Source organism: Staurois parvus, unplaced genomic scaffold (assembly GCF_062004578.1).
Source record: "Staurois parvus isolate SC_StPar_1 unplaced genomic scaffold, SC_StPar_1.0 ptg000377l, whole genome shotgun sequence".
NCBI classification, from domain to species: domain Eukaryota; kingdom Metazoa; phylum Chordata; class Amphibia; order Anura; family Ranidae; genus Staurois; species Staurois parvus.
Window position 1 is genome coordinate 497501 of NW_028318173.1, and position 15158 is coordinate 512658.

Sequence of the window (15158 nt, forward strand, 5' to 3'; positions counted from 1 at the left end):
TTAGTGAAGTGTCCCCTTACGTTGGTGATTAGTGAAGTGTCCCCTTACGTTGGTGATTAGTGAAATGGTCCCTTACGTTGGTGATTAGTGAAATGGTCCCTTACGTTGGTGATTAGTGAAATGTCCCCTTACGTTGGTGATTAGTGAAGTGCCCCCTTACGTTGGTGATTAGTGAAGTGCCCCCTTACATTGGTGATTAGTGAAGTGTTCCCTTACATTGGTGGTCATTGGAGAAGTGTCCCCTTACATTGGTGATTAGTGAAGTGTTCCCTTACATTGGTGGTCATTGGAGAAGTGTCCCTTTATACTGATGGTCAATGGAGAAGTGCCTATTACTTTATTACTTTAGTGCTCAGTGGAGAAGTGCCTCCTTATATTTGCGATCAGTGGGAGGAAAGTGTCCCCTTCCATCGGTGGTCAGTGGTGAAGCGTTCTCTTGATATTGGTGGTAAGTGGAAAAGTATCCCTTGGCTTTGGTGATCAGTGGTGACGTACTCCCTTTATATAGGTGGTCAGTGGAGAAATGCCCCCTTTACGTTGGTGGTCAGTGAAGATGTGCACTCTACATACATGTTCAGCTGAGTAGTGCCCCCTTAACATTGAAGGCAATTCAAAGATACATTATATTAATAAATACAAGAATAAAGAATGTGGGAATGAAGAAGTGCCCCTTTACATTGGTGGTCAGGAGAGAAGTGTTCCCTTACATTGGAGGTCAGTGAAGATGTGCCTCTTACCTTAGTGGTCAGTGAAGTGCCCCTTTACATTAATGGTCAGTGGAAAAGTGTCCCCTTACATTGGTAGCCAGTAGAGAATTTCTCCTTATACTGGTGATCAGTAGAAAATGGCCTTCTTACTTAGGTCAGTGTAGTGCCCCCTTACATTGTTGGTCAATGTATCTGTGACCTCTTACATTTGCAGTCAGTAGTAGGCTGCGTAGAAGCCCCCTTACATTGAATGCTTGGTGGAAAAGCCCTTGTACATTGAATATTTGGTGGAAAAACCATTTCACTTTCAGTAGTTGGTGGAGAAGCCTCCCTACATTGGGTAGTTGGTGAAGATGTCTCCATACATTGGCTAGTTGGTGGAAAAACCATTTCACGTTCGGTAGTTGGTGGAGAAGACTCCCTACATTGATTAACTGGTGAAGAAGCCTCCTTACATTGGGTAGTTGGTGGAAAAACCATTTCACGCTCGGTAGTTGGTGGAGAAGACTCCCTACGTTGATTAGCTGGTGGAGAAGCCTCCTTACATTGGGTAGTTGATGGAAAAACTATTTCACGTTCGGTATTTGGTGGAGTAGACTCCCTACATTGATGAGCTGGTGGAGAAGCCTGCTTACATTGAACAGTTGGTGGAAAAACCATTTCACGTTTGGTAATTGTTGGAGAAGACTCCATACATTGATTAGCTGGTGGAGAAGCCTCCTTACATTGGGCAGTTGGTGGAAAAGCCATTTTATATTGGGTAGTTGGTAAAGAAGCCTCCTTACATTGGGTAAGTGGCAGAAAAGCTCCCTTATACTGGTGGTCAGTGTAGGTAGGACATCAATTTTCCACTGTTCACTGCTTAGGACAACCCTCAATAACATGTGGAGAAACTATGGCACTCCACAGAACCCTGAGTGAAAAAGTCTAAGCAAAGCTAGCCATAAGTTCAGCAGAGACCGGCCGTGATTTGGCACCATGTCTGGGTAGGCTGCATGTACCCAAGCTGGTTGATCAATCAACATGGGTACAACCAGCCTGTCAGAGTGTACATGTGATTATTGCTGGCGGCTATTATAGCCCGGGTGAGGATGACACCCCCCCCCATTGGGAGAACACAATGGCTCCGTGGGAGGAATTCCCCCATCAAAATTGACAGGGGAATCAAGTGATTTTCTTCCCTGCGACCCGTGGTTAGCAGAAGGCCCAAATTTCAGAGATAGCTATGTCTGAAAGGGAGCTACTTCTGCTGCGCTATCACTTCAGTGATCCTATAGTGCTCTGGGAATCCTTTGTTCCAAAGTAATTAAAATATATAAAAAAAACCCCCAAAAAACAAAAACAAATATCATGCTTCTTATGTAACCATTTTGAAGACTTTTTTTTTAACAACCATCTCCTTTTGTCTTTCTTCTACAGGACTCCAAAAAATGGAGCAATAATGAGAGGGGAGAAGCAGAGGGAGAAGCATGAGCTGGCGTCTATTCAAGTTGCTCTCCTTCCTGTTTATTTGGGAGCAGATCACAGTTCAGAAATCATTCCAATCCCAGGAACATGTCTCCAAAGAGTTCGACTGGATTATCTCTGATCGAGGACCATTTCATCGTTCCAGGAGTTACCTGTCCTTTGTGGAGAGGCATCGGCAGGGCTACTCAACTAGATACAAGATTTACAGGTTGAAACTTTTTCGATCCTCCCTTTAATATGTGTTCCGTTGATATAATGGCCCATGGGGCTCTTTGTAGCGGAAATCGGGTCTCGTAGTATCACTCCGGCATTTTACAGCCCATTCATAAAATGCATGTAGCAGTTAGAGTTCGCAACGTCCTACAGCTTTTTCTCTGTACGAAGAACTCTACGATCAGAGGAGAGGCTGAATATGTGGATTTGACATTTCACACGACTTGGCTCTCTACCTTGTGGCCTTTTTTCATTCTCTCTTTAGAATGGTGTTCCCAAATTTTGAGTTGTCCCCAGAAAAGTACATTTTCTAAAGGGGACACTAGTTCTGGTGATCTGAGGAGTCCCCAATGGATTCCCTTATTTGCAGGGATTTCTTCTCACTTCTGGTTTTGGCTACGGGACAGGAAGTGAAGGTAAATCTCCCCAATGGGGACACAGATGGTAAAAAGAAAAAAACACTGACAGGGGTTATGATCCACCCTTACTGTATCCAAAATGAAAATAAAAAAGGTTTTGCCTATAGTTCCATCTACTTTAACCACTTCCTGTTCGGCCTATGTATATAAATGGCCGGACTGGAGCAGTGCAGGAGCGGGTGGCCGTTTATAAACGTCCTCCCGCTTCCCTGCCCATGCGTGCTCCCTTGGATCGTGCAGCACCACGATCCGGAGCCCGCGGTGTCCGGAGGAACACCGATCCTTGTACGGGACCTCTGTGTGAGAGAGATTGGCCAATCAGTGATCACATGCAGAATAGTAAGCAAGATGTCACTTCTGACATCATTGCTTACTACGTGTGAAATCTGTGAATAATCACAGAGGTCACATGGTACAGGGCTATTCACAACAGCCTTGTACCATGTGGCAAGTGTGACCGATCACAGCTCTCACAGTATTTCTCAATGACTGCAGGAATGCAGCCAGAGAGAAGGAGAAATGATTGCTATTACAGCCTTTATGGTCGTAAAAACAATCAGTGTAAAAAAAAAAAAATCTTCATCACCCCCCACAAGTAGTACAGTGTCACTATGGTGCTATGGTGAAGGTATGTAAAAAAACAAATAGTAATATAAAAAAAAATATTTTTTTTTGAAAAATTATAGATTTTGGTTATAAACCAATTTGGGTTTTTTCTTTTACTAAAAAGAGAACTGAATACATTTTGTCTTAGATTTATGAGGATAGATTATTTACAAAATTTTATCAGAAAAACACTTTATCAAAATGTTTGTACTTTTTCATTTATATAGCAAAAAAAAAAAATCCCAGCGGTGAATAAATACCACCAAAATAAAGTTTTATCTGTCTAAAAAAAAAATGCTAAAATATTCATACGGGTACAGTGTTGCATGACCGCGCAATTGTCAAAGTGTGATAGCGCTGAAAGCTGAAAATTGGCCTGGACAGGAAGGAGGTGAAAGTGTCCGGACTGGAAGGGGGGTGAAAGTGTCCGGACTGGAAGGGGGGTGAAAGTGTCCGGACTGGAAGGGGGTGAAAGCGTCTGGACTGGAATGGGGTGAAAGTGTTTGGACTGGAAGGGGGTGAAAGTGTTTGGACTGGAAGGGGGTGAAAGTGTCCGGACAGGAAGGGGGTGAAAGTGTCCAGACTGGAAGGGGGGTGAAAGTGTCCAGACTGGAAGGGGGTGAAAGCGTCCGTACTGGAAGGGGGGTGAAAGCGTCCGGACTGGAAGGGGGTGAAAGCGTCCGGACTGGAAGGGGGTGAAAGCGTCCGGACTGGAAGGGGGTGAAAGCGTCCGGACTGGAAGGGGGTGAAAGCGTCCGGACTGGAAGGGGGTGAAAGCGTCCGGACTGGAAGGGGGGTGAAAGCGTCCGGACTGGAAGGGGGGGAAGCGTCTGGACTGGAAGGGGGTGAAAGTGTCCAGACTGGAAGGGGGTGAAAGCGTCCGGACTGGAAGGGGGTGAAAGCGTCCGGACTGGAAGGGGGGTGAAAGTGTCCGGACTGGAAGGGGGGGGAAGCGTCTGGACTGGAAGGGGGTGAAAGCGTCCGGACTTAAAGGGGTTAATCAGCACAATAAGTTAACCACACCAATGGAGCACCCTAATTCCAGAACAATATGCAAAACGTACAACCCTGTGCCCAAATTAAATTTTTGCCATTGTTTTTACACAAATAGAGCTTTCTTTTGGTGGTATTTGATCATCACTGGGTTTTTTTCATGTATTATATAAATTAAAAAAATACACGAGAATTTTTTTTGGGAAAAAAAATCTGGTTATAAAACATATTCAATAATAAGAATAATAATAAAAAAAATTTATTTCTTCTTAAATTTAGGCCAAAATGTATTCTGCATGTCTTTTGGTAAAAAACAAAACAAAACAAAATCCCATTAAGTGTATATTGATTGGTTTGCATGGGATATATACTGGATTTTTTTTTATACTACTAATGGTGGTGATCAGTGACTTATAATGGGACTGTGGTAGTGCAGCGGGCAATCTGACACTAACTGAAACTAACATCACCAGTGACGCTAATACAGTGATAATACTATATACTACTATGTCACTGCACTAATGACACTGGTAGGGAAGGAGTTAACCAGTAGTACAATTGTGCTCTGCTGTGCTGGGCATCTGTACATATCTTTGCAATTACTTGCTTGTTATTTATAATATAATAATTATAGTTTTATATTTATAATATAATAATTATATATTTATAATTATATTATAATACTTATAGTTTTATATTTATATTATAATTATATATTTATAATTATATTATAATATTTATAAATATAAAACTATAATTATTATAATATAAATATAAAACTATAATTATTATAATATATATATAAAACTATATTATAATAATTATAGATTTATAATTATATTACACTATTTATAGTTTTATATTTATATTATAATAATTATAGTTGTGTATATATATATATATATATATATTATAATAATTATAGTTTTATATTTATATTATAATAATTATAGATTTATTATTATATTATATTATAGTTTTGTCCAAGACAAACTGGGCCTTCATTTGATAGCAAATGTTAATGAATATCTTCTGATTTTTTTTTTATGAACAAAGGGAAACATTTTTTGTACAAGTAAAGTGTAATTTGGTAGGTATTCTCCCTGTTATTTTAACCAAAAATGTTTTGTGTGTTGCTTTTTGGGGCACCTAAAAAAGTCCACGCATTGAGCTTTTTTTTTTTTGGAATGTTCTAAAAAATAAAGTGAAAATAAAAATAATTGAGAAAAAACAAAACAAAAAAAGAATGTGGTTAACAGAAAAAAATAACTACAAAAATAAAAAGATAAATAAAATATAAAAAAAAAACCAATGAAAAGTCCATAAATAACACAAGGTATCCGTTGCAGTTCACATGTTTCTGTATAGGAAACGACACAAATCGCTAATGGCAGTTTTGTCCAAGACAAACTGGGCATTCATTTGGTGGCAAATGTTAATGATTTTTTTATGAACAAAGGGAAACAGCGCAAACCCCCCAGCCCCTAAGTAGTAAATAAAAAAACAAAAATGTTTTGTGTGTTACTTTTTGGGGCACCTAAAAAGTCCATGCATTAAGCTTTTTTTTTGGAATGTACTAAAAAAAAATAAAATGAAAATAAAAATAATTGAGTAAAAAAACAAAACAAAAAAAGAATGCGGTTAACAGAAAAAAAAAACCAAGAAATCAAAAGTTTTTTCTTTTTTTGTTTCCTGTTTTTTTTTCTGTTAACCACATTCTTTTTTGTTTTGTCTTTCTCAGTTATTTTTATTTTCATTATAAAAATAAAATATGTAAATAAAAAAAACAAACAAACAATGAAAAGTCCAGAAATAACGCAGGAAAAGACACTAGTTTCTAATACTGCTTTCCAATATTTATTTCAAAGGGAATTTGCCCGCTGGAAGGTGAGGAACATAGCGGTGGATCGTAAGGAGCCTCAGAAAAGTATCTTGCCCTTGATGCCTGAATTTCAGAAGAGTTTGCGGCTTCTAGGAAGGAGGCCAAGCACTCATCAGATAATCGACACCATCATCAAGAAATACGGCACCCACTTGGTGGTCTCCGCTACTCTGGGGGGTAAGGCGCAAACTCATAGTCTGACGAATTGACTATTATAAATAATTTACTACCTCGCTGTAGGAGTGTTTATGTGCAGAAATGGCAAGGTTACATTTAAGTCAAATCCGGTATATTGGTGCTTCAAGAGTTCTGATGAAGCTACCAGAATATGAATCTAGTGAGTCATCTCCCACATGGAAGAAAAATATAACTTAAATATATTTTAAAAATATTCTTCCCAAATATATTGACATATATTTGAAATACTACAATTTTGGCTGTATTCAATATATTTAAAAATATATTTCAATACATACATATATATATATACTACATGTTGAAATGCATTTTTTTTAATATTACAAAGTATAAAAAAAATATTTTTAAAAATATATATTTTTTTAAATATATTCCACAGATTTTTTTTAATATATAAAAAAGTAATTTTAACATATATTTTTACATATATTTGTAAATATGTAGATTAGATGTATTTTTAAAAACATACAGTATATTTGAAAATTTATTATTAAAAATATTTTTCATGTATTTTGTAATAAAAACGCATTTCAATATACAGTATATATATATATATATTTTTTTTAATATATTGAATATGGCCAAAATTGGAGTATTTCAAATTTATGTCAATATATTTGGGAAGAATATTTTTAAAATTTATTATATGGCCTTTATGGTAAACTTGTTTGGCTAATCCCACATGGAAGAAAAATATATTTGAAGTATATTTTAAAATTATTCTTCCCAAATATATTGACATATATTTGAAACACTACAATATTCAATATATATATATATATATATATATATATATATATATATATATATATATATATATATATATATATATATATATATATATAAATATATATGTGTGTGTCTATATATATATATATATATATATATATATATATATATATATATATATATATATATATATAATACGGCCAAAATTGTATTTTAAATATGTCAATATATTTGGGAAGAATATATATATATACTGCATGTCGAAATGCGTTTTTTATATATTACAAAATATGTGAAAATCTTTTTTTTTAAAATATATTCTTCCGATTTTTTTTAACATATGAAAAAGTAATTTTAACATATATTTTTACATATATTTGTAAGTGCATTCCAAAAATGTAGATTAAATTTATTTTTAAAGACACAGTATATATATTATTATTATACAGGATTTATAGCGCCAACAGTTTGCTCAGCACTTTACAATATAACGGGAGACAATACAGCAACAATACAGTTCAATACAAGAGGGATAGGAGGGCCCTGATCCTTGGAGCTTACTATATATATATATATATATATATATATATATATATATATATATATATATATATACACACACACACACACATATACATACTGTATGTTGAAATGCATTTTTTATATTTACAAAATAGATGAACAATACTTTTAAATATTTTTTACATATATTCTTCAGACTTTTTTTTAACGTAATAAGTAATTTTGACATATATTTGTATATGCATTCCAAAAATGTAGATTAAATGTATTTTTAAAGACATACAGTACATTTGAAAATGTATTTTAAAAAATATTTTTCATTTATCTTGTAATATATAAAAAACGCATTTCAACATACAGTATATATATCTATATATCTATCTATCTATATATATATATATATATACACACACACACACACACACGTGTGAAACTCGAAAAATTAGAATATTGTGCAAAAGTTCATTTATTTCAGTAATGCAACTTAAAAGGTGAAACTAATATATGCGATAGACTCATTACATGCAAAGCAAGATAGTTCAAGCCGTGATTTGTCATCATTGTGATGATTATATGGCTTACAGCTCATGAAAACCCCAAATCCACAATCTCAGAAAATGAGAATATAGTGAAAAGGTGGAATATTCTCGGCTCAAAGTGTCCCACTCTAATCAGATAATTAAGCCATAACACCTGCAAAGGGTTCCTGAGCCTTTAAATGGTCTCAGTCTGGTTCAGTAGGAATCACAATCATGGGAAAGACTGCTGACCTGACACCATCATTGACACCCTCCATAAGGAGGGAAAGCCTCAAAAGGTAATTGCAAAAGAATTTGGATGTTCCCAAAGTGCTGTATCAAAGCACATTAATAGAAAGTTATGTGGAAGGGAAAAGTGTGGAAGAAAAAGGTGCACAAGCAGCAGGGATGACCGCAGCCTGGAGAGGATTGTCAGGAAAAGGCCATTCAAAAGTGTTGGGGACTTTCACAAGGAGTGGACTGAGGCTGGAGTCAGTGCATCAAGAGCCACCACACACACAGACGGATCCTGGGCATGGGCTTCAAATGTCGTATTCCTCTTGTGAACAACAAACAACAGCAGAAGCGTCTTACCCGGGCTAAAGAAAAACAGACCTGGTCTGTTGCTCAGTGGTCCAAAGTCCTCTTTTCTGATGAGAGCAACTTTTGCATCTCATTTGGAAACCAAGGACCCCGAGTATGGAGGAAGAATGGAGAGGCCCAAGGACCCCGAGTATGGAGGAAGAATGGAGAGGCCCAAGGACCCCGAGTATGGAGGAAGAATGGAGAGGCCCAAGGACCCCGAGTATGGAGGAAGAATGGAGAGGCCCAAGGACCCCGAGTATGGAGGAAGAATGGAGAGGCCCAAGGACCCCGAGTATGGAGGAAGAATGGAGAGGCCCAAGGACCCCGAGTATGGAGGAAGAATGGAGGGGCACAAGGACCCCGAGTATGGAGGAAGAATGGAGAGGCCCAAGGACCCCGAGTATGGAGGAAGAATGGAGAGGCACAAGGACCCCGAGTATGGAGGAGGAATGGAGAGGCCCAAGGACCCCGAGTATGGAGGGAGAATGGAGAGACACAAGGACCCAGCGTATGGAGGAAAAATGGAGAGGCCCAAGGACCCCGAGTATGGAGGAAGAATGGAGAGGCACACAGTGCAAGATGCTTGAAGTCCAGTGTGAAGTTTCCACAAGTCCGTGTTGATTTGGGGAGCCATGTCATCTGCTGGTGTTGGTCCACTGTGCTTCATTAAGTCCAAGGTCAATGCAGCCATCTACCAGGAGATTTTGGAGCACTTCATGCTTCCTTCCGCAGACGAGCTTTATGGGGATGCTGACTTCATTTTCCAGCAGGACTTGGCACCTCCCACACTGCCAAAAGCACCAAAACCTGGTTCAATGACCGTGGGATTACTGTGCTTGATTGGCCAGCAAACTCGCCTGACCTGAACCCCATAGAGAATCTATGGGGCATTGCCAAGAGAAAGATGAGAGACATTAGATCGAACAAGCCATAATCATCACATCGATGACAAATCACGGCTTGAACTATCTTGCTTTGCATGTAATGAGTCTCATATATTAGTTTCACCTTTTAAGTTGCTGCACTGAAATAAATGAACTTTTGCACAATATTCCACCTCTTAATATCAATATCAATATCCACCTCTTCAGGGAAGCCTACCCCACCCTCACCTAACAGCCGTTCTCCTTCATTCCTCCTACCACTCCATCCCCCACAGCCATTTCCTCCTGTACCACTACCCCCTCCCTCCTAGATTGTAAGCTCGAAAGAGTAGGGCCCTCTAACCCCTCTTGTGCTGTTTGTAGTTGCTGTAATGTTTCATGTATTGTCCCCCTCTATTGTACAGCGCTGAGCAAACCCTTTGGCGCTATATAAACTCGATGTAATAATAATAATATTCAAATTTTTTGAGTTTCACCTGTATGTTGAAATGCGTTTTTTATATATTACAAGATAAATGAAAAATATTTTTTAAAACAACATATAAAAAAGTAATTTTAACATATTTTTACATAGATCTGTAAAGACATTCCAAAAATGTAGATCAAATGTGTTTTTAAAGACATACAGTATATATATATATATATATATATATATATAAAAAAAATGCATTTCAACATACAGTACATATATACTGTAAATATATATCGCATGTATAATTTTTTCTAAATATATTGAAAATATATTTCTCTTCCATGGGGTATCCTTTAAAATGTTCCCTCCCCCCTCCTTCTATCTAAGCCTAACCTGTATAAAAAAGACCTGTGTACTTACCTCTTCTTAGTTCGCTCTGACGGGTCATGTGATCCTGCAGCTCCAGGTCAGAGAATGCTCAAAAATGGCTGGAAATATTTATTGAAATATATTGAATATGGCCAAAATTGAAGTATTTCAAATATATGTCAATATATTTGGGAAGAAGGGGCAGCACAGTGGCTAAATGGTTAGCACATCCGCCTGGCAGTACTCGGGTTGTTGGTTCGAATCCCAACCACGGCACCACCTGCCTGGAGTTTGCATGTTCTCCCTGTGCCTGCGTGGGTTTCCTCCGGGTGCTCCGGTTTCCTCCCACCGTCCAAAGACATGCTGGTAGGTTAATTGGCTCCTGTCTAAATTGTCCCTAGTATGTGTATGTATGGATGTTAGTTAGGGACTTTAGATTGTACGCCCCTTGAGGGTTAGGGACTGATGTGAATATATGTATGTAAAAAGCTTCGTAAATTGACGGCGCTATATAAGTACCTGAAATAAATAAATAATAAATATATACACTGTATGTTGAAATGCGTTTTTATTACAAAATATATCTGAAGAATATATTTTAAATATAGATAATTTTTTAACATATTTTTACATATATCTGTAAATGCATTCCAAAAATGTAGATTAACTGTATATTTGAAATGTATTTTTAATAAATAAATATATATTTATATATTTTGTAATAAAAACACATTTCAACATGATATATATATATATATATATATATATATATATATATATTTATTTTTAAATATATTGAACACGGCCAAAATTGTAGCCTTTCAAATCTATGTCAATATATTTGTGAAGAATATTTTTTAAATATATTTTTCTTCCATATGGGGTGCCATAACCAGTGCCAGATTAAACTCTATGGAGGCCCCTAGCCAGTTGAAACCTTGGGGGCCCCTTTCAGGTTTCTGGAGGTTTCTTGGCCGCATGCACTGGTGGGATAAAATGTGCACGTTTTCCTCTAGATGGAGATGACCATCACTACTAATTTTTTTCCCATTGAGTTTAAATGTTTATTTTATTGGAATTTTATTTATTGAATCTAATAATTTTCCATACTCTTCTCCGATATCATAAGAACTATTTCTTTTATATTTTATTTTTTTTGTATTATTTTATGAAAGTTGAAACTTGTATTTGATTGAGTTTTAATATTTTCGATACTACTGCATTATAAGGACTATTTCTTTTATATATATATTTTATTATTATTTTATTGAGTTAAAACTTGTATTTGATTGAGTTTTAATATTTTCGATACTACTGCATCATAAGAACTGTTTCTTTTATATTTTTTAATTATTTTATTGAGTTGAAACTTGTATTTGATTGAATTTTAATATCCTCAATACTACTGCATTATAAGGACTATTTCTTTTATATATATATATATATATATATATATATATATATATATATTTTATTAATTATTTTATTGAATTGAAACTTGTATTTTATTGAGTTTTAATATTTTTGATACTACTGCATCACAAGAACTGTTTGCAAATAATCACCAGATACTGACTTCCTATATCCTAAACCAAGACCAGCAGTCATGTTGCAACTGAAGGAAAGTACAACATACAGGCTATCTCTGCTTTAACAGAAGTCTTATTTGTATTTTTTTTTTTTACATTAATGTGGATTTGCAGACAAGTTTTACAGTTGCATTGCTGCTAATTTGGTTAATCTTCAAGTATCATCAGCCTCCTTCCTTAAGATAATTATTGTTAATTAAATATTGCAATTTATATAAGCAAAGCCTGTTTTTTTGAAAGCAGGCATGTGAGCGTTCCAACTCTTAGAGTGCTGATTGCCATCATTACATGATCTGTGTATACATTTTCAGGGATCATTTTCCCGATACTTTCCAGTTTGCAAATTATTGTTGATGTTGTGTAAATTAGAACCAAGACAATAAAAACAAATGATAGTGTTTCCTATAAGGCAAGGAAAGGATCCATTACCATGTCCTGATTGTGAAATTCCTCAAACAACCAATTAGAATTCAATTCCTTGAAGTTATGTGAAAAAAATGAATACTGGTAGCATATGAACATTATTTAAAGCCCAACTCTAGGCAATTAAAAAAATAAATAAAAAAAGGCCTCCAGCCAGTTATAGAAGAAGCTCAGGTTGCAATATGTACCTTCAATCCAAAGCATCCCCCCACATAGTACGCCCATCAGCCACAAGATGTCCTTAGACTTCCGGGTGGAATGATGCTCAACTGGATGTCATTTAACCTGAAAGACTAAGGACATACTATAAACAAGGGCATCATGGCTATGGCCCCCCGATTGGTGCCCTTCATTCGTAGAATATTTATCCAGGGTTGAGGTCAGGGCTCTGTGCAGTCAATTCGAGTTCCTCCACACCATACTCATCAAACCATGTCTTTATGAAGATGTTGGATGAAAATACCTGACTCTTTCTATTTCATCCTAAAGGGGACCAGTAGGGCTGAGGTCCGGGCTCTGTGCAGTCAATTCGAGTTCCTCCACAATATACTCATCAAACCATGTCTTTATGGAAATGTTGGAGGAGAAGACCTGACTCTTTCCAATTCATCCTAAAGGGGATCAGTAGGGTTGAGGTCAGGGTTCTGTGTAGGCTACTTGAGTTCCACATGAGTTAGTCCACACCAAAATCAAAAGCTGCCAAAAAGAGCATTTGCATTGCCTGGTACTGATGTTGGATGAGAAGACCTGACTCGCAATTGGCATTCCAATTTATCCCATAGGTGTTCAGTAGGGCTAAGGTCTGGGCTCTGCACTGTCAATTCGAGTTCCTCCACACCCTACTCATCAAACCATGCCTTTATGGTGACATTGGAGGAGAAGTCCTGATTCTTTCCAATTCATCCCAAAGGGGACCAGTAGGGTTGTGGTCAGGGCTCTGTGCAGTCAATTCGAGTTCCTCCATACCCTACTCATCAAACCATGTCTTTATGAAGATGTTCGATGAGAAGACCTGACTTTTTCCAATTTATCCCAAAGGGGACCAGTAGGTTGAGGTCAGGGCTCTGTGTAGTCAGTTCGAGTTCCTCCACACCCTACTCATCAAACCATGTCTTTATGGAGATGTTGGAGGAGAAGACCTGACTCTTTTCAATTCATCCGAAAGGAGACCAGTAGGCTGAGGTCAGGGCTCTGTGCAGTCAATTCGGGTTCCTCCACACCATACTCATCAAACCATGTCTTTATGGAGACAAGATATTGAGGATCTCTCTTTACTTCCTGTTGTGTCACAGGAACAGGAAGTGGGGGAAAATCTCTCCAACAGGGTGTTTTGTCTGGAGATCTATTTTAAGGGCAATAGTACTTTCGAGATCGATACAGTATTTCTCCAACAGTCATGCTGAAGAATTGGTGTACCACCGTGTGTCCATTCTCTGCACTCTTGTTCCAGCTGCCCATGGTTGCCATTGTTGCATGCTCAATTGCTTGTTTTCTAGTAAGTTAATGGTGTTTGACCGTGCCGAGTATGTTTTTTGTATGAGCTGTGGTCAGATGGGGTGAAGAGTGGGCACGTTGGGGCACAGTGTGACAGCAGTGGCTGTCAGAGCAGAGTGAGCAGGTGTCCCCCTACCGATGTACCCTGGGCGACTTTCCCTCCAGCCCACCCCTTGTCCAGTCCCTGCTCTCACTTTTAAAAACAGCAGGCGAACAGCGAAGGTTCTCTTGAATTCCTTTTCCTATCCAGCCAGGTAAGCTCCACTTCTCATGGCATTCTTTAGCTGTGGGTCAAAAACTTTCTAGACGTTTTAAGACTCCAAATATCTTTTAATTCACTCCCATAACCCCACTGGATCAGACTCACAATACTGGACCCAGCTGATACGTTGGAACCAGGGGCGGACTGACAACTCATGGGGCCCCCGGGCAATAGGGGATCATGGGGCCCCTGTGTCCTTGCCCAAACTCAAAAAAGCCTATGAAAAAGGTACCAGGGGCATCTCATGGGGCCCCCTACTGACCCCGGGCCCTCGGGCAGTGCCCGAGTTTCCAAATGGTCAGTCCGCCCCTGGTTGGAACTGATCATCAGTAGCCATCAGAAGCAAATAACATCACAAAATTAACACATCTTGATGATTACAAAAAGAAAGTTTGAGAGCAATTTTAACTGGCCCCAGCCTTAGCTGCCATCAAAAATATAATAGGGAGCGGGCAGAAAGTGCTGGATCCCCAAGACTTTCCTCATGACTACTCAACAGTTGTATGAAGAAGACAATAAAGTCCATCTAAAACTTCCATATACAGAACCCTATACCCATGATTGATCCAGGAGGAAGGCAAAATAAAACATATAAAAGCATGATCCAATTTTGCTGGGTGGGGAAAATGTTGATGTATGGGGTCTGCTTACGTAAGGCTTTCATAGCCACCTCGGGCTGTAACCAGAAAGAGTTAATCTAAAGTTGAAGTGCCACACCGTGAAAATCGGGTAAGAACTGTACACAAAGCCACCACGTTTTGGGGTCTAACCCTTGCCTCCTTCGTCAAGGCCAAATATAAGTGAATTTCCTGTCTTTTGAACTTCATTCCAGTTCAATAAACCAGTTAAATCTGATTTTACACTGGAATAAACCTGCATCTGGACT

General features: G+C 37.8%; 1 protein-coding gene across 4 annotated transcripts in view; it reads left to right on the forward strand.

The window, feature by feature from the left end:
- Nucleotides 1-15158, forward strand: part of BRINP1 (BMP/retinoic acid inducible neural specific 1) — a 317361-nt gene that overhangs the window by 132065 nt on the left and 170138 nt on the right. For all 4 annotated transcript variants that reach the window (XM_089685522.1, XM_089685519.1, XM_089685521.1 and 1 more), the window contains exons 2-3: nt 2127-2382; nt 6274-6464. In XM_089685522.1, coding sequence (XP_089541648.1) covers nt 2177-2382; nt 6274-6464 — 397 coding nt within the window. In that variant the 5' untranslated portion in view covers nt 2127-2176. The remainder of the gene's footprint in view (nt 1-2126; nt 2383-6273; nt 6465-15158) is intronic.